General features: G+C 45.6%; 2 protein-coding genes across 2 annotated transcripts in view; both read right to left on the reverse strand.

Moving 5' to 3' along the window:
- Window positions 1-23,063, reverse strand: part of psip1a (PC4 and SFRS1 interacting protein 1a) — a 261,185-nt gene that overhangs the window by 197,368 nt on the left and 40,754 nt on the right. The gene's annotated exons all lie outside the window — the stretch shown is intronic.
- LOC148978583 (E3 SUMO-protein ligase ZBED1-like) lies at window positions 15,417-17,620 on the reverse strand. Its single transcript, XM_089132849.1, has 2 exons — window positions 16,726-17,620; window positions 15,417-16,038 (listed from the first exon to the last, which is right to left on the reverse strand). Exons 1-2 carry the CDS (start codon window positions 17,533-17,535, stop codon window positions 15,607-15,609), a joined length of 1,242 nt encoding a protein of 413 aa, XP_088988975.1. The 5' UTR covers window positions 17,536-17,620; the 3' UTR covers window positions 15,417-15,606.

The raw sequence follows: 23,063 nt of genomic DNA on the forward strand, positions 1-23,063 counted from the left end.
AGAGCGATCGGTAATGACATCAAATACCGCGAAAGTGAGTGACGGAGCCGTCGTTCCCGCTCTAGTTTGATGTTATTCACCGGTCGCTCTGTGCAGCGCCGGTCCAAGTTGAACAAGCTTATGTCGTGCGAAAAGAAAACAAACGTGACATACGGGCTACATTGCGCATGCGTCGAACCGTGAGACGCACACACGCTCCGAACCGAGACAAGCGAACCGAACGGTTCGGGTGTTTTTTCATGTACCGTGCCACCCCTAGTTAAGACATGTACTAATGAAGAACTAACCTTAACTATTACATGAATCATATGAATTTCTGCATGAATATACCATCTTAACTACACATTAGTACTGTTAATTAATTTAGTAATTAACCCTTTGGGTCCCACTTTATATTAAGTGGCCCTAATACCTGTGAACTTACATGGTTACTAGATATGTACTTAGTATGTAAGTACAGTGTAAATACACATTTGTACATAGTATTTACAGCTGTAATATGTGTGTAACTACACATATGTAATAACACACTGAAAGGTATGGGTAAGTACAAATGTGTAACAGGACATTAGTAACAACACTTTTTTCACTAGAGTAAGTACACATGTGTAACAGGCATTATGTAAGTACATTTTGTAACAACAATGTATTTACACACGTTCTTCCACTTCCACACAGTCTTCAATAGGCACGGAAACTCCATTGAAATCATGATGATTCCGTAAGTTGTGGCCGTTTCACACATTGTATCAAGTGCAGAGTTACTGAGGAGTTACCATGTAACACTGTTAATACAGTGTTGCACAGAGGTTTGTGTTTTTTTTTTAATATTACTCGTTAATTTGAAGCCGTTTTACACTGCATCAAGTGGACCATTCCTGAGTAGTTACAACATGAGTAGACTGTTAATACAGTGTTGTACAGAGGTTTGGATTTTGTATAATACACAGTAAGTTATGGCCGTTTTACACTTTGTATCAAGTGCAGAGTTACTGAGGAGTTACCATGTAACACTGTTAATAGAGTGTTGCACATAGCTTTGGGTTTTGTATATTACACTGTAAGTTATGGCCGTTTTACACTTTATATTAAGTAGACACTTCCTGAGGAGTTACCGTGTAAGTACACTGTTATTACAGAGTTGTACAGAGGTTTGGTTGTTTTTATTATACACAGTAAGTTATGGCCCTTTTACACTTTATATTAAGTAGACACTTCCTGAGGAGTTACCGTGTAAGTACACTGTTAATACAGAGTTGTACAGAGTTTTGGTGTTTTTACTATAGACAGTAAGTTATGGCTCTTTTACACTTTATGTTAAGTAGACACTTCCTGAGGAGTTACCATGTAAGTACACTGTTAATACAGAGTTGTACAGAGGTTTGGTTGTTTTTATTATACACAGTAAGTTATGATTGTTTAACACATTCTATCAAGTGCAGAGTTACTGAGGAGTTACCGTGTAAGTACAGTACACTGATACCACAAGGGGAAACTTTAGCTGTAATTCAGCGCGAGTCCTGCCAGTCATACAATAAATACATGGTATACACATAGGAATTATCATGATTTCAGTGGAGTTTCAGTGCCTTCCAAACTACTAACTACAGTATTGAAGACTGTGTGGAAGTGGAAGAACGTGTGTAAATACATTGTTGTTACAAAATGTAGTTACACAGTGCCTGTTACACATGTGTACTTACTCTAGTGAAAAAAGTGTTGTTACTAATATCCTGTTACACATTTGTACTACTTACCCATAAATGAAAAATTATGAAAATACTAGGTTCAGATCACTCAAAGCATATGTGAAAATGGAGAAACCCTTATATGGTTAGTAGTGAAAATGTATGCGGCCAAATAAAATCTTACTGAAACTTTTTTTTAGATAACAGTGGTGACAGTTAAAGTTAGGGCCACCAAACGGTTTAAGATGTACCGCAACGAACTCGACTTGGATTACTGCTTTTTAATTCTGAGATAACAGAGTCAACCGAAAAAAGTTGGAATTACTTTTACCAGTTAGCCTATGGAGGAGGTTAGCGATAGCTTGGTGCTATATGGATTTGTGTAAGATCTGACATGAACACCTGCACGAAGAATAGGACTGTCGTGGATAACGTTAAAACAGACGATTGCTATGGATTATGGATCTTCCATATCGGATTTCATTGAAAGGTAGGATGCCTATGTATTTAATAATTGGTTTTCGGCGTCTGATGTGAGGCGACTGTCAGCGGCAACTTTAGCGCTAATTTACGTGACACAGCTAGCTCCGGGCTGTCACTGACATTGACAGATCTGAACCATCGCCCTGAATGAAATTAAAAACATTTATGACAACCTAGCTTGCATACCATCTATGGATCGTTCACCTTACTTTATTTCTGACTGAATAACAGTACTTGGAGCAGTGTTTGTCTGGCCAGCAAAGTGTATGTTGTTCTCGCAAGCTAGCTGAATTAAGCAGAATGCAGTCGAAAATCCCATTAATAGATTAGTTGGTATGTTCTTACCGTGCTCTTGATATCTGCGTTTCAAAGCCATCTCAACCAACATTTTCCCACGAGAGTAATGGGCCATTATGCTATATCACAGAGTAATACAAATTTGGCAGCTTACAGTTTATTTCAAAGATGTGTTGTATGTGTTCCGTGGTTTGGTGACAATAAAAGAGCGGCAAACTTTTACAGTTTGACAAAGCCAGAGTACCGTAACATCACAGAGGCACCGTAACATCTCTCTGGTTGCCAGGCAAAACAAAGCCAGAACACCTTAACTCAACTTCAGCGTGCTGGAACAAAGGCAAAGAGCCGTAACAGCTGTTACGGTGTTCTGCCGTGGTTTCTCATATGGTTTTTGATTGTTACGGTTGTCATAGCCCTTTATTTTCTCGTTAAAACTATCAAATTGAATCACGATATTTATACACATGATAAAGCAGGTCTCAAATACCACAAAAATGATACTAACTCATTTTTGACCAAACATGATGTTACGACGTTTTGCCTTTGTACCGCAGCATTAGTCACTCACAGCAAGTGTGCCAGAATGCCACAGAGCCCCTGCTTAACCTGACCTCAACCTTCCAAGGAACCACTGCCCCAAACCACGGTATGGCTCCAAAAAGGATTTAACAAAGCTAACCAGAAAGGTTCCGACATTCACTCAGAACCCTGCATCAAACCACGACATGCAGACAGACTTTTACTTGCAAACGTCTAACCAACATGACCGCATGAAAACAGATTGTGCTTGATAAGGATTACGTCCAGTCATGAGGTGCACAGCTTCCTAGATAGAGACTGTGAAAATGGACTATCAGCTGTTGCAATAAGCTTTGATAGCTTAACTCCCTGATCCAAAATCAGACCAAGGGTTATCACCACCGTGGACATCAAGCAAGACCGACTTGAAACTCCACAGACTTCGACAAGCCTAATTTGAAACGCAAACCACCAGGTATGGGAAGGATGCCAATTTCAGAACTTTATTCCTTCAAAACCTGCATCCCACAGTGAGTTATTCCGTAAGCACCCTGGCCTGTCCCCATAGCATGTCTACCAAGCTACGAGACTGGGCCCCACAAAGCTCACATTAAGCAAACACTTTGTCCGAAAAGACCCTCAAACTAACCTGTCTCCGAGCACGACTCAGAGCTGCCTCAAGAGGGCACCCCACACATCACAAACGCTTTTACTGAGAGTTAAACCGTTCCAGGCTAGCACAGGGCAGCACAACAGTGATGGTGCTCATCTAACGCACCAGAGCAAGAGCTCTGAAACATTCTGGAAGCCAGCCGGTGACCCAGAATGAGCCGCAACCCCATCACCAAGACATTCAAGCCCAACCAGCCCAGAGCGTTACCCCTCTCAACACGCCACTGGTAAGCACAAGTCTGAGCACACGTCAGATAACAACAGTGAAGCCACATGACAGACGGCAGAAATCCTGAAGGTGCTGAAAGAGTTTCTGCATGAGATATCACAAGAAGGATAAACCAGACACCCAGAACACTGGTCATCAGCATCAGACCACAGAGCTCACTGTCACTTCACAAAGTGATAGCATCAAGCAGCCACCACAACTGACAGCTGCACAACCTGAGCATGACAGTCCGGTGTCCCACACAAAACCAGCCGTAACTGCTCATCGATCACAACACCAGATCAGACATCACGCTAGTGTCAACCCAACCCTTTGAAAGACTCAGTGCTAAAGCTAAGAGTCAAGAACAAACTCTCAAATCTCAAACATGTGAGCTGAATGTGCAATCCTACAGCCAAAACAACATCTGGCTCAAAACAGGTAGCTCTCATTCACCCAACAATTGGTCCTATGAGCCTGATAAACCCAGTGTACCGCTCACGAACGATCACCTACCCACTTCTGATTGGCCAAGAACTGAACTTGTTCCCAGCGACATAGCCCTCCTAGCTGTGTCTCAACTGCACACCTTAACTGCCTCACCTGTTGTCCAATCCTGGACTGCAGCTGATTCTGCGCTGGGTACCTCTACGGTAATCAACCACGCCCTGACACTTGACATTTACGCTGCACAAGAGGCTCACGAGATGCAAACCTCAACAGCCACCACGGGACCCTCAGGAAGAGGGTACCACACTGGAGACTGCCTCGAACCTCATCAAGCTGAACCTGCTAACTGACCATCATGAGTCATCGGTCATCCGCCCATTGTGGTGATTGCCGCCCGATGATGTCCGCAAAGGGACGTCATCTGGCGAAGGGGGGATTGTAAGGACTGTGCGCAATGAATTAGCTTCTGCTTCTGAACAAACACCCCCCCCACACACACACACACTTACTTCAGTGGGTATCGGGTTACAAGTGACATAGAATGCCTCTAATGTAACAGGAGTGGGTCCCTGAACAAAGGGAAAAACTCTTTCTCTTTTTAAAGACATTTAACCAGATATACTCAATGTGTTTCTATGTATGTGTTTTCCCCCATGTCACAGTGAAATATCTTTGTTTGGTCGCGGCATAAATATACATTAGAAATACCTTCTTTATGCATTTTAAATACCTCTGTATTTTTCCTTTGACTTTCATTTCATGTTTGGTACCTCTAGGATGCTTATGGAATGAAACACCCGAATATGCACAGAGATATAAAGTAAACTGTATTTGTAATATGTTTTACCATCAATGAAGATGGACACGAAACTGTAACCCCTCCCACACATGCCCACGTGCATCCCTTTAGAGAACAAAGGACAATAAACCGAGAGTTCCCGCGGGCAACGTCCATTCCCCTGATTGGCTCCAGCCAACAGGAAGGGGATGGATTTCTTCCAGGTGATAAATGTAGGAGCACAGCTCCGCCCGCTCTCTTCTGAACTTTCCAGTGCAACATGTAACCCGCATGGGGGTCAGATCCGACCCTGGATCCTTTCTTTTGTTCGTCTAAAGTTCGTCTCTTCTTTAAGTTTACTACTAAGTTCGCCTCCCAGGAAAGGAAGCGGACTTTGCCGAACTATTTTCTTGGGTAACGTCACCTCAAAGACTTTAAGCCTCTCAAACACTCGCGCTGAATGCCGCCGAATGCCACCGAATGCCATGTGACGCCCCGCGCCCGTGGATCAAAAGAATGACTATGCAAGAACGCCATGGCCGCGCTCCACGTGACCCGCGCGCACAGGAAAGCAGCTCCATCCGACCGGGCCACGCAAGGAGTTCGCGACACACACAGACCAAATATACTTTGCAAGTATACTTTCTTTTAGCGCTTCTAAGAAGCATTAAGATGAGGTTTTCGTGTTGTGTCTGAAAGGTGGACTGTCTAAGTGAATGTACCAACTCTGTCTCTCTCCCTCTCTCTCTCTCTCTCCAACTCATTTACACGTGTAACTCCCCATTGTCTAAACGCCCCGCGTCGTCTTAGTTTGTGTTTTAATGTTTGTAAATACATGTATCATTGTAACGTAGTAAATGCTTACGTAGTTATCTTATTAAATGCATTATTCATTTGGATTGAAATACTGCCTCTTTGCTCATGTTCCAAGTCCCTGAAATGTCGATCAAAAGCTACAAAGCTAATCAAAGATACCTTAAAAGGGTATGTTTTTATAGAGCAGGAAAACTAATTCTTGTGGCCACAGAATTTGTTTTCACAAACTCTATAAATTAATTGAGCTAATTAATTTTACTTGTCTTGTAAAACGTGGTCCGTGTAGTTAATTACAATTAATTTGTGGTTAATTGCAGAGACACGCATGCATGCGGGTAAAATTGACAAAGCTTCCCTCAAATGGGATATTTAATTACATGTAAGACTGGTCTGATCCAAACCTGCATTAATAATTATTAATTATCAATTATTAATTATGATATGCAAATTCCCCCTTGATCAGACCCAAAACTCTCTACAGGTGGGCAGTACCCTAATTTGGTTAAAGAAAGAATTCACAACATCACTGAGCACACAGAGCCGGATGGCAGTGTGAAACAGAGCCGGATGGCCCGTGCCTCGCCGCTCTCATCCTCCTCTGTCTCTGAGGGCGCGGATGACAGTGCGTGCCGTCTCCGGACCACACCACTCTCATCCCCCTCTATCGCCAGATCCCTGGCAGAGCAGACCCCCGTGGAACGCTGGTCCTTCCCTGGTCTCCTCTGTCAGGGCGCGGAGCTTGACAGCGCACGCGCGCAGGGTTGCTATGCCACCCTCGCCTGTGCCAGTCTCTCCGCCCCGCTGCCCCTCAGGGGGGGCGCCTGTGGCTCGGATGATTCCACTGGTTCAGTTTTTTGGGGCTTGGTTAGAGCTACCCAATCTGTCCCATTGGGTCGCCCGAACTATCAGGCTCGGCTATGCGATTCAGTTCGCACGGTCTCCCCCCTGCTTCAGGGGAGTCTGCTTTACGATGGTCGGTGGCAATACCCCGATCATGAGAGCGGAGGTTGCCACCCTGCTGGCGAAGGGTGCAATCGAGCCTGTCCCTCCAGCCAAGATGAGGTCAGGGTTTTACAGCCCCTACTTCATTGTCCCCAAGAAAACCGTTGGGTTACAACCGATTCTGGACCTGCACGTTTTGAACCGCACCCTTCACCGGCTGCCGTTCAAGATGCTCACGTCAGATTTTCGAATGTGTTCGGCCCCAGGATTGGTTTGCAGCAATAGACCTGAAGGACGCTTACTTTCATGTCTCCATTTTACCTCGACACAGACCATTTCTTCGGTTTGCTTTCGAGGGCCAGGCATATCAGTACGCGGTTCTCCCATTCGCGCTGGCTCTGTCTCCTTGCGTCTTTACAAAGATTGTCGATGCAGCTCTTGTTCCCCTTGTACCACTTGTTCGCGTCCTGAATTATCTCGACGACTGGCTAATCTCGAGATCAGGTCTGCAAACACAGAGACCTCATGCTCCGGCATGAGAGCAAACTTTGCCCCGTGCAGAGGATCTCTTTTCTCGGTATGGAGATAGACTCGGTCGCCATGTCCGCACAGCTTACGAGCGAGTGCGCACACTCACTGCTGACTTGTCTTCGACAGTTCGAGGGCAAGAGTGCAGTTCCACTGAAACTTTTTCCGAGGCTCTTGGGGCATATGGCATCCGCAGCCGCGGCAACGCCACTCGGATTGCTTCATATGAGACTGCTTCAGCTGTGGCTTTCCGATCGAGTCCTGAGGTGGGCATGGCATCACGGTACACTCAGAGTTCCAGTGACTCCGACCTGCCGTCAGACCCTCACCCCGTGGAGGAACTTCAGCTTTCTACGGGCCGGAGTTCCCCTAGAGCGAGTTTCCAGGCATGTTGTTGTCTCCACAGATGCCTCTGCCACGGGTTGGGGCGCCATGGGCATGCAGCCGCGGGCTCCTGGACAGGACCCCAGCGCCTCATGCATGTCAATTGCCTTGAGTTGCTGGCAGTACGCCTTGCCCTGCACCGCTTCCATGCGTTGCTCAGGGGTCAACACGTACTAGTCCGTTCAGACAATACCGCGACAGTAGCGTACATCAACTGTCAGGGTGGTCTACGCTCTCGCCAGATGTCGCAACTCGCACTCGCATTTTTAAAAAAAAAAAATATATATTTGGGTTGAGTCCCAGGATGAAGGGCAGATGGGGAGTGGACGGTCTCGGGCTGGACTGTCTCTGGCTGGACGGTTTGGACGGTCTCTGGCCGGACGGTCTGGACGGTCTCTGGCTGGACGGTCTGGACGGTCTCTGGCTGGACGGTCTGGACGGTCTCTGGCTGGACGGTCTGGACGGCCTCGGGCGATGGCTGGACGGGGCTGGTGGGAACCAGCAGTGAAGAGCATTCAGTCTCTGGAGGGCTGGACGAAACCAGCAGTGAAGTGCATTCCGTTTTTGCAGGGCTGGATGGCACCAGCAGTGAAGAGCATTCAGTCTCTGGAGGGCTGGACGGAACCAGCAGTGAAGTGCATTCCGTCTCTGGAGGGCTGGATGGCACCAGCAGTGAAGAGCATTCAGTCTCTGGAGGGCTGGACGGAACCAGCAGTGAAGAGCCTTCAGTCTCTCGAGGGCTGGACGGAACCAGCAGTGAAGAGCCTTCAGGCTCTGTAGGGCTGGACGGAACCAGCGAGGAGGGGAATTCAGTCTCTGGAGAGCTGGACGGAACCAGCAGGGAAGAGCATTCAGTCTCTGGAGAGCTGGACGGAACCAGCAGGGAAGAGCATTCAGTCTCTGGAGAGCTGGACGGTACCAGCAGTGAAGAGTATTCAGTCTCTGGAGAGCTGGACGGGACCAGCGGTGAAAAGCATTCAGTCTCTGGAGAGCTGGGCGGAACCAGTAGTGAAGAGCATTCAGACTCTGGAGAGCTGGACGGGACCAGCAGTGCAAAACGTTCAGGCTCAGGAGGGCTGACGGTGAGCGCGGGCTCGGCAGGGCTGACGGTGAGCGCAGACTCGGCAGGGCTGACGGTGAACGCAGGTTTCCGGGGGACGAGAATTAACCGGGGTCGCAGAATCGGGTAGAGTCTCCCCTGGAAACATATGGCGTTCATCTTGTTTGATGGTCGGTCGTTCTGTCACGGGATGTGGTGGTGGGAGTGCAGGCAGAAGGAACAGTCCAGATTAACACAAAAATACTCATTTAATCCAAAAATACAGGCATTAAGATGGGGTACACCGGGTAACGTTCAACAACGACCGACAAAGACCGAAAGGAAAGGAACTAAATACACAGAAGAATCAAGCTAAATGGGGGTGAATACAGGTGAAAACGATAATGACAGGACGAGGAACAGGTGGCTGATTGGGGAGTGAGTCAGGGAGAGGAACAAAAGGATCCGGGGAAGCGTGGTGCAGATGACGGGACAAACAGGTGAAGACGACAGGTTGTGACAACTATCCATTGATAATGTAACTGGAAAAACAAGAAAAATGATTGTCTGGTTTCCATTTTTCATTTTTGTATTTGCATTGTATGGTCCCACCCGGACCGAGGAGGGACGCCATCCTGATCCCAAACAAAACTCCACATTTGAATTTTTGAAAATTCAGCAATGTTAAGTCAATGGGACCTTTTTGGCTGCTTTTTCATCCACCGTGCGAACATTGTACATCCTATTTTTTAGAAAAGTCATAGCACACCTCCCCTCAATGAGCCGGTCGATTTGACGCCTCACTAAGGGTTGTGTGACAAAAGCTGCAGTAGGAGTAGCCTGCCAAACTTTTGTGTGGAAGAATAACTAGAATGTACTTTTCCAGAAGAAAACGTAAAGTGGTGTTTACAGTGGCAAAACTCGTTCGTTTCTGTAATGTTTGTTTCTGAAGTCACAATTTAGCAAATTATAGCACAATTAAGTAAATTTTAAAAAGGGAGAAAAATGCAACTATCCATTGATAATGTAACTGGAAAAATAAGAAAAATGAATGTATTGTTTCCATTTTTCATTTTTGCATTTGCATTGTATGGTCCGAAAATTGAATTGTGAAGCGTTACACGGACCTACCAGGACAGAGGAGGGACGCCATCCTGATCCCAAACAAAACTCCACAAGTACCTCACACAAAAAAAAAATAAAAAAATAAAAAATAAAATAACGTTTTTATTTTTTATTTTATTTAAAAAAAGAGAGAGACTTTAAACCACTGTATTGATCCTTCAGCCAATCAAACTAATATGCATGACCACGGGGTGCATATTTACACAAACTCTAAAGCATTCCTGTAAATTCAGATTCGTTTCAAGACACAAGAACAGGTGCTGTAATAAAGAATCTTGAGAGGTGAAAATCATTCTGTAGCAGAGGCGAGAATTAAGGGGGTGTGGGCAGAAGAAAAGCTGAAATCATAACAAACCATTCTCCCAGATCCACTGCCTTTGCTGTGACCTCAACCAGACGGGAATTCCTTTTAATTAAAGTGGAGGGAGATCAGTTAAGCAGATGGTTGTCGACAAATATTAGGGGAAATAGACAATTTAATGGTCTGTGCACTTATCACTCCTATTTTCTGTACCCAGCACAAACTGATAAACAGGAAAGGGTGTTAATCAACCTTGGAACCTTTAAAGCTAGAGATAAGGAGACCTTTGGTAGCTTTGTAAATTAACTTAGATTTGGCAAAGACTGGTCAGCTTATGTTCACATATACATATGTCAGACTGACATAAATAGAAGCTCTATACATCTGATGGCCTCTGTGTTCTGGTGCACAAGTTTGTAACAGAAAAATGAATGAATGTCCATGGTGACAAATGACTGGCAGGAAACTAGAACAAAGAAAACGTGTGACTGAAAAGTTTAACTCCATGAAGAGTTTAAAAGGGGAAATGAAACAGTCAATGAAGTTTACTTGATTTACAAGATGGATTTCCACTATAATCAACAATTATATAAGAAACATGACAAATGTAAACATAAAAAAAAAAATAAAAAAAAACTTTAAATCTTTCGCAGCCAGGGCGCCACCATTGTGCAGTATTCTAACATGTGACGTCATGGGGTTGGTTGGCTTCAGTCTAACATGCTCTGGGCAGTGAATATCCCGACATCAAACTGTTCACACCACGGTGTTTGGACCGTGAACGACTAATGTTAGGTACAGTCATTAGACAAAAAGACGACGTCTAATGTTATATGCTAACAAACTGCACATAGCATTGTCCGCAATGTCTGCCGTCATATTCCCGTCTCGTCAACATCATGTGAGTTAACTTAACGTTACGTTGCTGAATAGCCGGTGGTGGTTTGGGGCGTAAAGGTGGAGGGGGAGGCCCATCCCGCAGCCACACAAATGTCGTGAATGGAAATTCCACAGGAACATGCCCACGATGAGGCCATGCCTCTGGTGGAATGAGCCCTGACGCCCAGCGGGCAAGGCAGGTCTTTTGAGGCGTAAGCAGAGGCAATAGCGTCCACTATCCACCTAGACAGTGTCTGTTTAGAGGTGGCTAGACCCTTGGTGCGGCCGCTGAACGACACAAACAGCAGCTTCGAGCGTCTGAACGCAGCAGCGCGTGTAGTGTACACTCTCAGAGCCCGGACCGGGCAGAGGCGATCAGCGTCACGTTCGCTATCGGATGCAGGCAGAGCCGATAGAGAAATAACTTGCGCCCTGAAGGAGGTACAAATCGCTTTTGGAACATAACGTGTCTAGGTTTAAGAATGACAATAGAGTCATTAGGTCCAAACTCAAGACACGTGGCGCTTGAAGACAGCGCGTGAATGTCCCCCACGCGTTTTACTGAGGCGAGGGCAATCAGAAAAACGGTTTTTAGCAAGAGATATTTTAGATCCACGGACTCGAGTGGTTTAAACGGTGGGGCTTTCAAAGCTTCTAGAACTATAGAAAGATCCCAGACCGGCACCGTAGGGGGGCGAGGGGGGTTCATCCTTCTGGCTCCCCTGAGGAAGCAGATGATTAGCTCGTCTTTGCCCAAAGACTGGGCGCGCCGGGGTTCAGCGAACGCCGCGACGGCTGCCACGTAAAACTTAAGAGTGGATGGGGACCTGCCCTTATCCAGCATCTCCTGAAGGAACACGAGCAAAGACGAAACCTCGCACGTCCGTGGGTCCAAGTTTTTGTCGGTGCACCATCTAGAGAACACAGACCATTTTGCAGCATAGAGCTTTCTGGTATATTCCGCTCTGGCATGTTTGATCGTGTTCAGAACTCCTTCTGGCAAATCTGGCGAGTAGTCGTTGGTCACCCATGCATGAAGCGCCCAGCGCTGTGGATGGGGATGCCAGATCGTGCCGCGAGCTTGAGTGAGGAGATCTGCTCTGATTGGAATGGGCCACGGAGCTGTCTGCGACAGCTGCGTGAGCTCCGGGAACCAAATCTGATTCTCCCAGCGCAGGGCTATGAGGAGCACCGGGTGGCGTGTGTCCCTGATTCTCTGAATGACCTGTGGTAGCAGAGAGATCGGGGGAAAAGCATAGAGCGGGCGGCGGGGCCAATCTTGGGCTAACGCGTCCTTGCTCTTTGAAAAGAAAATCGGGCAGTGAGCGTTCACTTCTGACACGAAAAGATCTATCTCTGCTCTGCCGAATAGGCGCCACAATGTTAGAACTGTTTGAGTGAGCAGGGACCATTCTCCGGGGAAGACAAGGTTCCTGGACAGCATGTCTGGACAGTTGTTCAGATGGCCCGGTACGTGCGTCGCTCTGAGCGAAAGCAGGTAACTCTGGGAGCACAATAGGATGCGGCGCGTCAGATGAAGGAGATTCTTGGATCTGACCCCGCCCTGACGGTTGATGTAGGACACCACGGCCATATTGTCTGAGCAAATCAGGACGTGGTGACTGTGTATGAGCGGCAGGAAAAGCAGCAGCACGTTGTTGACCGCGAGCATTTCCAGACAGTTTATGTGTAGGGAACTCTCCTGGCTCGACCACTGGCCGGCGGCCGGTGAGCCCTCGCAGACCGCACCCCAACCCGTGTTGGATGCATCTGTCGAGATGACTTTTCGGCGAGAAAAGTTTCCCATGGTAACGCCCCTTCTGAAACCAATCGGTTACTGACCATGGTTGCAGTGCAGTGATACATGTCTGTGTAACCTTGATAATCTGGTGGCCTGTAGTCCACTCGCGGTGGGGTACGCGGCTCTTTAACCAGAGTTGAAGGGGGCGCATGTGCAGGAGACCCAGCTGTAGCACAGCGGAGGCTGAGGCCATATAACCCAGCATCCTCTGAAAAGATTTCAGGGATGTGTGGGTACCCATCCGAAAGGAGGCGGCTAGACGCTGAACACGGCACGCGTGCGCTGTGTGGAGAAGCGAGCCTTCATCGTGATAGAGTTCAAATCTATTCCTAGGAATGAAATAGTTTGACTGGGCTGGAGAAAGCTCTTTGTCCAGTTGACAGAGAGTCCCAGCGCTTTCAGATGGTTGAGGAGAACTGCGCGGTGCGACAGAAGCTCCGTCTGGGATTGTGCTAGAATTAGCCAGTCGTCCAGATATGCGCAACCCCTGACTCCGCAGGGGGCGAGCGCTGTATTCATGCACTTCATGAGCGTACGGGGTGCTAAGGATAGGCCGAACGGGAGAACGGCATGGTAAACCTGACCCTCAAAGGTGAAACGTAGGAATGGCCAGTGACGAGGATTTATCTGGATCTGAAAATAAGCATCTTTCAGGTCTAGAGAGATGAACCAGTCCCCCTGGCGGATGTGCGCGAGGAGTTTTCTGACTGAGCATTTTGAACGGTCTCTTCATGAGCGCTTTGTTCAAAACCCTGAGATCTAAGATCGGCCTGAGGCCGCCGTCTTTCTTGGGAACAAGGAAATAACGGCCGTAAAACCCCGACTCGGTCATAGATGGCGGAACTCTCTCTATTGCGCCCTTCTGCAGCAGCTTCGCTATTTCTGAGCGGAGCGTGCTCATCGCAGCTGGGCTGACCGCGGATTCGAGCCGAACGCGCGAACGGGGTGGGCGGCGACGAAACTGTAATAGATAACCATTCTTTATGATGCTTAAAACCCACGGGGAGATGCCGGGGATGGCTTCCCACACATTTCGCAGCATGCGGCTAGCGGTTGAATGGCAATTTCGCCCTGATTGCTGCACATAGCGGGCTGGACACTGTGTGTGGGCACGCTTAGAGTGTGTGTGGCAACGGGACTTACACTCAGAGAGGAGTTTTTGGGCCGTGAGACAGAGCGAGCAGAGGGGGCACACGCGCATGGGCTCGTGGGCGTGTTTATGTTTTCTGCTACTAGAGCGGTAAGTGGCCGCTCTGTGAGAATGGGCTCTGTGGGAGACACGGGGCATATGGAGCTTGTGTGTATGAGTGAACACATGCTTGTGGGCACATTTTTTACACTTGAGGCTTTTATGCTCTTTTTGTGAACTCTCTGGGTAGCCGTAAAAACGGCTTTTTGTCGCTCGCAAGCGGGCAGGGAAACCGGCTTGTTTGTGGCGGTAAACACTACTGTAGTCGGGCGCTGTTGCTGTTCTGGCAGGGGGCTCGTGAGAGCGGCCTGCAGAAGTGCTGGCGCGGCGGGGCAGGAACAAGTTCATGGCCTGGGTGGCTTTCTGTACCTCGGAGAAGCGGTCGACGATGCCCGTGACGGCAGATCCGAAGAGGCCGGTCCGGGAGATAGGCGCGTTGAGGAACACGGCGCGTTCTGAATCTCCCATGTCGGCAAGCGTGAGCCACAAGTGTCTCTCAGCAACACAGAGGGCTGCCATAAATCTCCCCAGGGCTTGTGCGGCGGCTTTAGTGGCGCGAAGGGAGAGGTCCGTCGCGCTTCTCAAATCCGAAAGTATGGGCGGGTTCCTACCGCTCTTCGCCATGTCGCACAAGATGTCGCTCTGTAGCACTTGGAGGACAGACATAGAGTGCAGCGCTGAAGCGGCCTGTCCGGCGGCGGCGTAAGCGCGAGCGAGAAAAGTGGAGGTCGCTCTGCACGCTTTCGAAGGAAGCATAGGGGAATACCGCCATCTAGCAGAGGGCGGGCAAAGGTGAGTGGCGACCAGGTCCTCGACGGGCGGCATGGCAGTATATCCCCTCTCGGCGGCTCCATCCCCCGAGCGCAGCGAGGCGGATACGTCGGAGCGGTTTCGAGCCGAAAGAGGGGCATTCCAGGACTTAGTGAGCTCATTGTGAAGCTCAGGCAGGAATGGTGCAGCCCGACTGCAGGCGGGGGCCGGGCGCCGGTGGAGGAATTTATTAGGGGTGCACGATTCAGAAAATGTCACGATTCGATTCGATATCGATTTTTAGGCTCAAGATTCGATTCAAAATCGATTTTCGATTCAAAAACGATTCTCGATTCAAAAAACGATTCCCAGTATGTAAATGTAGTTTACTTTTTCCTATGTGATTGATTGTAGTAGACATACAATTTAAAAGAAAAGAAACACAACAAATTAAATGTAGTTTGATATTACTTTATGTATTCTTCATATACAAAAATAAAAACTTTTGCAACTAAAAAGTGCAAATTGCCAAGCTTTGGCTAGCTTTCAAAAACATTTTCTTCAAGTTTCATTTAGCTTTAAAGTGCTGTAGGCTACCAGGTTAACTGTTGAAATGTGAACTTGACTGGGCACATTGAACTTAATAAAATTAGGCCCTTTCTTTTTAGAACTGTGGCAACTACAGTCCATTCAACAGAACTTTTGTGTCAGAATCACATAACGGATCAACATATATGTGTATGTGTGTGTAACCAGTTCATAGTCCTCCACTGGCTGGAATGTGTAAATTCTTTTGCAGAAACAGAAGCTGGTCTACGTGTTCTGGAGTGAGCATGCTCCGCTGTGCAGTTATTATGTCTCCGGCAGTTGAAAACACTCTTTCTGACGCAACGCTAGTACCTGGGATGCATAAATAGCGCTTAGCTAACTTAGCCAGGAGGGGAAAGACAGTCTCATTGCTCCTCCACCAAATGAGGGGGTCTTCTGAGAGTGATAATGGGGGGGTTTCCAGATACTTTTTCATCTCCTCCTCAGCTCTGGTGTTGGAGGATTTAGTAATAGGGACCACCTCGGCATCACTGAATGTCTTGCCTAACAGGCTCTCCAGTGAAGTACATCTTCTTTTAGGTCCAGGAGGGCCTTCATCATTTAGCCCCTCATCTGGGCCACTGGGCACCTCAGCATGATCCTTAGGCCCCACCTCTTGCTGCAGTAAAAGATCATAAAAGAAATCATAATCAACAAATAAGTCTCATATTTAAATTTCAAGTTTAGTTCAATGTTATTATCCCTTGTATATAATAACAAGGTCCCATTACAAGATAAAATGGAATACATCTCAAATATGTGACCCTGGACCACAAAACAAGTCATAAGTTGCACGGGTATATTTGTGGCAATAGCCAACAAAACTTGTATGGGTCAAAATGATTGGTTTTTCGTTTATGCCAAAAATCATTTGGATATTAAGTAAGATAATGATCCATGAAGATATTCTGTAAATTTCCTAATGTAAATGTAGCAAACATTTATTTTTGCGAGTGAATGCAGCACAATTGCTAACAGAAATGGAAAACTTTAAAGGCAATTTTCTTAATATTTTTATTTTTTTCCACCCTCAGATTTCGGATTTTCAAATAGTTGTAGTTCAGCTGAAGTATGAATCTCAATTTTAACAAAATGTATCCATAAGTCTCCACAAGTAACATTCATCACACACACACATGCATACGCACGCACACACACTGTGTGTATGGTTGTGCTAATAAAATCTGTATTATAAGCTAATTATGTTAAACACATAATTGTGATATAATACAGTTGTACAACATTGTTTTACATGTTTTATTGTTAAAGATAGAAATAGTTAGCCTACCTCAAGTGCTGCAGCTTCAGCTATCACTTTGGACTGTATGTCATGCTGCTCATCTTGGGAGATAAATGGAAGGGCTTTAAATCTTGGGTCCAAAGTTGAAGCTGTGTAGAGCATATTTTTCTCAGCCACAGTCGAGTATCTCTTTGACAGATCTTCATGAATGGCCTGCTTGATTTCTCGGACCATTTGAGTGTCACCGCTGAAGCCTGTTTCTGTGTCGTGGAGTAACTGTGCGTGCAACGGAGCAATCACGGACAAGGTCGGTGTGCTATCCTCACACATGATGTTGGTTGCCTCCTTTATTGGTTTCAGGGTCACAGCGATTTCTTCGGCATTGGTGACATCCGCTTCGCTCAAGGTACAAATATCTGTTCCACTTTTTCTCACCTCGGGAGAGAGAAGCGCTGCGCAAATGGCTGGTTGTTGCTCGAGGAATCTTTCAATCATATCGAAGGCACTATTCCATCTAGTAGCCACGTCCGTCTTTAACTTGTGAGGTTGTAGTTCGAGTAGCTTCTGTTTCTGCTCGAGGATATGACTTGCGCTAGTGCTGCGGTGAAAAAATCCAGTGATTCTCCTAATCCTCCCCAGCAAACGTGACACAGTCGGCAGTTTCAAAGCTCTCTGAGCGGCGAGGTTTATGGTGTGTGCGAAACACCTAACGTGCTCGAAGTTGCCCAACTGCGTAGCAGCTAGCATGTTGGCAGCGTTATCTGTGACGATTACCAGGTCGGAGGTTGTGAGATGCCATTCCTGAGCAACAGTCTGAAACATCTCATTCATATGTGCTCCTGTGTGGCTCTCATTCATTGCACGAGTTTGCAAAACACGACTCTCAAGTTGCCAACAATCGGTGATGAAGTGAGCAGTAAAGGTGACATAAGATTGAACTGCTCTCGATGTCCAGGCGTCGCAGGTTAATGCAACTCGTATTGCTTTCTGCAAAACGCCCGTGACCTGTTCCTTTGTCTCTTGATATAGTTGAGGTATCGCTTTTTCGGTAAAAAGGCGACGGGATGGTATAGTATACCTAGGCTCAATTATGTGCATCATATACCGAAAGCCTTCATTGTCTACCATGCTGTAGGGGCGCAAATCTTTTGAAATGCAATAGGCTATGGATTGAGTTATCTTCTTTGCCCGTTCAGAGTTCGGCGGGAGTTTAGAGCATTGAAAGAGAGTGCGTTGGTTGGCGGGCAAATTAGTAACTTTAGGTTGTTGTTCGTCCGCGTCTTTAATGTTAATCTCTGGGTGATGGCGTACCATGTGATTTCTCACATTTGTGGTGTTTCCAAAATACTTAACCTTTGCTTTGCAAAGCCTGCATACAGCATGATTCCTATCAAGTTCTGTCTTTCCCTCGAGGTTATAAAAGCCGAAATGTGACCAAACTGTCGCCTTCAGTGAGGATGGAGCAGGTTGAATAACTCTTTCTGTGAGGTTTGCCATTGTTTGCGCCGAGCCGCCGACTGACTTTTGCTGCAATTCTTCTTTTGGTTATGACAAGAGTGTGCTGTGCAGGCGTCAGTGTGAATTCGACGCAGCGCCATCTATGGGAATGCCGAGCTAAACTTATTTCAGGACAATTATAGTATACACGGCAAAAAAAAAAAAAAAAAAAAAAAATCTGAATCGATTTTTGGAATTCTATGAATCGATTTTGAATCGGCAAAGCTTGAATCGCGATTCAAATGTGAATCGATTTTTTTGCACACCCCTAGAATTTATCATCCATGCGGTTCGGTGGTTGCTCAGGGGGAGGTGACCACTCGAGTCCCAGGCGGTCGACGACCTGTGAGAGGAGACGCAATAATTCCTCCTCAATCCCGGCGCGGGTCCCCGCAGACTCTCTCGTCGAAGAGCCAATCTACGACCAGTCCTCGCTGTGAATGGAATAAAGGAAAAGGATACGGCGTCGGACGGTGCTAGCTTGCAGGACGGCTGAAGATGGCAGACGGCCGGCTTCCTCAGTCTCCGGAGCTAGCTAGAAGGTGCCTTCTCGACGACGGCGGCTTCTTCCCAAGACAGCGGATGCATGTAGCTCGCTGAAGGATGAAAAATCAACGACTGAGCCTGGGAGAGCCAGTTTTATACATTATAGCCACGCCCCTTTCGGCGGGCTCTGACGCAATGAGCGAGCGCCGTCCACTCATTGGCCGCGGGCTCAGCGCCGCTCTCCCATAGGCTCGTGCATTTTCTCTGAGCTGCTAGCTAGCCCCCCTCATGGTCTGCCTCAGAGATACTGCGTTGACTATGATTACAAATTATGGAATAATTTTTTGGCTTCAACTTCTCAGCAAAGATGAATCTTTCCCGTAGCGTAAGCTAGCTTACGCAATACGAGAGAACCTCTCGTAAGAGAACTGTTCAATTATATGGTCGTCTGCATCACAAAAAGACCTTCGTAAGCTTCAAGTTGCACAAAACAGGGCAGCGAGGACTGTCCTCCAGTGCTCTCTTGACACTAACATGGTCCTGATGCATAAACGCCTTTCCTGGCTCACAGTTGACGACAAAATCAAACTACGATTAATTTTAATATTGTGGAATGCAGTTTTTATGAAACAGCCACAGTTTCTTTCTGAGCAGCTTGTTTTTGTAGGAAGTAGACACCTATATGCCACTAGGCAGGCATTAGGTGGTGACATAAAACCTCCGCTTCCCAGGACAAATTCTCTGAAACGCACATCACTTTACAGAGCAATATCTATTTGGAATCGACTCTCTGTCTCATCACGCAGTATTCAGAACAAATATAAATTTAAGAGGACAGTAACCCAGGAATTGCTGCAAATTACCCTGTGAAAGCTGGAAAGTGTCGTGTTCTTTTTCTTGGTAATATTTTGTAATTGCAATGTTTGATTTTTTTTTTATTGTAATTTGTGTTGTTATTGCTTTGTATAATTATATGTTGTGAATATTTTAAAGATGACCCCAGGACGATTAGCTGCCATTAAATGGGCCGCTAATGGGGATCCTAATAAAAACGAAAAACAAAACACCTTATTTCCACTCATTACACCGCCATGAAATATAAAACGCTATTTTCTGGACTGAAGACTGATGGTAGTTTTTGCAGATGTGTGTGTTAAATATAGCTAATGTTATATTTTTCGCCAACCAGTGTGTGAAGTATAGTGTGACAGTTCAGATTTAAGTTAAAACACAAAAAACAAGCTGTGACTTATTTATTTGCTCTGTGGTTTAAGGGGTGTTTAAAAAGGAATTTTTGTTTGTATCAATTAGCTCATCTTCACAGGCCACATATTTTTAGAAGTTTAAATAGGCAGAGTGAATTGCATTTAAATGGCACAAATGTCATAAGTTAAATTATGAAGAAGCATCTTGACTATTTATGATTTTTAGTCTTAACTGTTTGATTTTAAAAACTTATTAATGTATGCTGAATCAAAGCCAACGTTTCAATTTATACTTTCATCAAGGCCTTGGACATGAATACTTGAGTTGAAAAACACTTTTTGCACATTTTCATACATCAAGGCATCCTAATGAAATTATTCAGTCATCAGGCCATTCTCTGTGTTACCTGTGTTTGCTTTACTTATTTAAGTTCCCTCTTGTGGTTAAATAAAAACACTCCTGGCAAAGAACAAACAAAGAAATTGAAATTCCAGTATCTCTAACAATTTATATCTAAGCTAAATAATAACATAAACTAAGCATGTAAAGAACAACAAATATTTAGTTTTTTTCCTCTCAAACTTAGTTTTTTCTTTTGCTTTTACAGATACACTTTTAAATAAGGTCCCATCTTTAAGCATTTTGATTTGTCCTGTTGGATTTCTGTGTTTTCATGTAAGCATAAGATGGTGCCTCAATTAGTAAAGCAAATTCAGTTAACAATAGGGGAATTTTCACGCTGATACGTAGGTCTTCCAGATTCAGTGATCTTTGTGCACTGCCACTTCCGTTGAATCACCGATCTCGCTGGCGAACTGATGACGGACTACACTAAGTGTATTTATACGGCATCCCTGGTAAATTAGTGTCACTAAAGTGCCGGCTGCAAACAAACGTGCTACCTTGTTTTATTTTAAAGTTTTAATCCAGTTCTTCCTTATACTCAATTTAGTCGGGAATCCATGAAAACTTACGTAGGGTTGGCGTTGTTGGTTAGATTTACAAAGTGGAACAGAGCAGTGACATATATAGCCTTCGTCTCAGCCATTGAACTGCGTCGGAAGTGGACATGCACAAAGTTTACAAATCCAGCCCATGAAACCCGGAAGCGTGATAATCCCCTATACAGGTGACACAGTTGATGAGCTGACGACTGATACATGTTATTCTATAGGATGAGTTAAGAGCAGTTTAATTTTGCTAATCTAATCTAACTTGTGAAGTGACATCAACTACAAGAAAATAGCTCTTAGAAAATATTTACCCTATCCTGACCATAATTACTGATTAAAAATAGACATGTTAAAATAACCAGAGATACTTGAGGACTGTCTGTGATTGGTGGTTAGGACTGTTTTTAACAGGATAGACACCTTTATTTGACAGTTATGAGACAGGAAATAATGGGAGAGAGAGAGGATGTCACATGCAGCAAAGGACCGGGATTTGAACCATGGTCGGCTGCGTGCGCATACGCATTTAACTTCGCTATCCCATGGCCACCCCACTCTAGCTTTGTGTCCCATCTTGGCCACCAGCCAAAAAATGCCCTGGCTACGCCACTGCCGCGATGAAGAGAGTCAAACAGAACCTCACCACACAAGGCTCTCAACTAAACGTTTCTGAATGATAATTTGCTACATTTTTTAACTTTATAAACGTTTTATTTACACAATAGCATCTGACTGGCAACAATAGCAACTGACTGGCTACTAATTGTCACGTGTCTGTCCTGTCGTGTTAGCACATGGGTGGTTTTGTTATGTTGAGCCATGTGCTCCTGTCATTGTTTGATCCTCCCCCTCGTTACCTGATTAGTGTTTGAGTTCTCCCACCTGTTCCCTCTTGATTTGTTCCCTATTTAAGTTCCTTCATGTTTGCAGTCTGTGTTGGATCTTTGTCTTATGTCTCCCCTGTTCCCTGGTGTTATTCATGGTCAGTGTATGGTATTTCAGTTCAAGTTCAGTTTTATGTTTTGTTGAGTATGTTTTCCCCCTCGTGGGTTTTTGCTTTGTGTTTTGTTTTATTTTGTTAATAAATCATCCCTTCACTGCACTTGAGTCCTTCCCTTCACTTTTGTTAAGTGTATCGTGACACTAATGTTATACTCAAACAGCGTTGGCAAGTTTACGTTCTTGATCAAATCGAAAATAACGTCATAAAAGAAAAATACATTTACAACATAGTACTTATACAAAATTCAGGTCCATAATGTTTGTACGTGTTTGTGGTAGACACAAAATAGCATAGCTAGTATCTATAAAGCTAGCGCTGGCATTTGAAAAAAATAAAAAACAAGGCTACGTCTGGAATTATACATGCAAATACATTTAAAGTGATTAAGTCTTAGCCTACTTACAGGTTGTGGCCCAACAACTGCTGCCTCTTGTTTTAAAGTTGGAACTGCTTCATGTTTTAAAGTTTCTTGTTGAATCCGGCATTGAACTCGTGAAGATTCTGGAAGCTGTCTTCCGTAAAATGCGCAGCACAGACAGAGAGCTAAATTACGATCATCATTTTCAGGAACATAATCAAACATAAATTGTATCCATTCAGATATTATATTCAGATACAATTGTATCATTGTATCCATACAGTCGTCAGGACTTAATAAACATCGGAGTTGCCCATAGCAGGGCAATTTTGGCATCATTCCACGGGACTCACAACATACCCGACTCCATTACCAGAGAGCCGGGCTCTCCGTGGATTGTCATACCAGGAAAGCGACGCAGACGCCGGTGTGAGAGAAAACAGAAGCGGGGCTGCAGGGCAGGTCTCATCGTCAGATTACGGAAAGACCCACACAGAACATCGATCCCCAGCCTCTTTCTCTCAAATGCCAGATCTGTTGTCCACAAGATCGGCTATCTGGAGCTACTTTTAGCCACAAATAATTCAATACAGAACTGCAACACAATGATAATCACCGAAACTTGGCTTACCTCTTTGATCCCCGATACTGCTGTCGAGTTGAATGACTGGACACTACACAGACAGGACAGATCCAGATACACCGGTAAGAAAAGAGGAGTGTTTACGTGAATGACAACTGGTGCGAGCAGAGCCGCGTTATATACAGTCACTGCTCCCGTGATCTGGAGTCTCTGTCAGTGTTTTGCAGACCCTTCTATCTACCGAGAGAGCTAGTAACTGTGACTGCCGTCTATATTCCACCGGACGCAAATGTTAGCTCG

The sequence above is a fragment of the Pimephales promelas genome, chromosome 6 (genome assembly GCF_988280905.1).
Source record: "Pimephales promelas chromosome 6, fPimPro1.hap1.1, whole genome shotgun sequence".
NCBI lineage: Eukaryota > Metazoa > Chordata > Actinopteri > Cypriniformes > Leuciscidae > Pimephales > Pimephales promelas.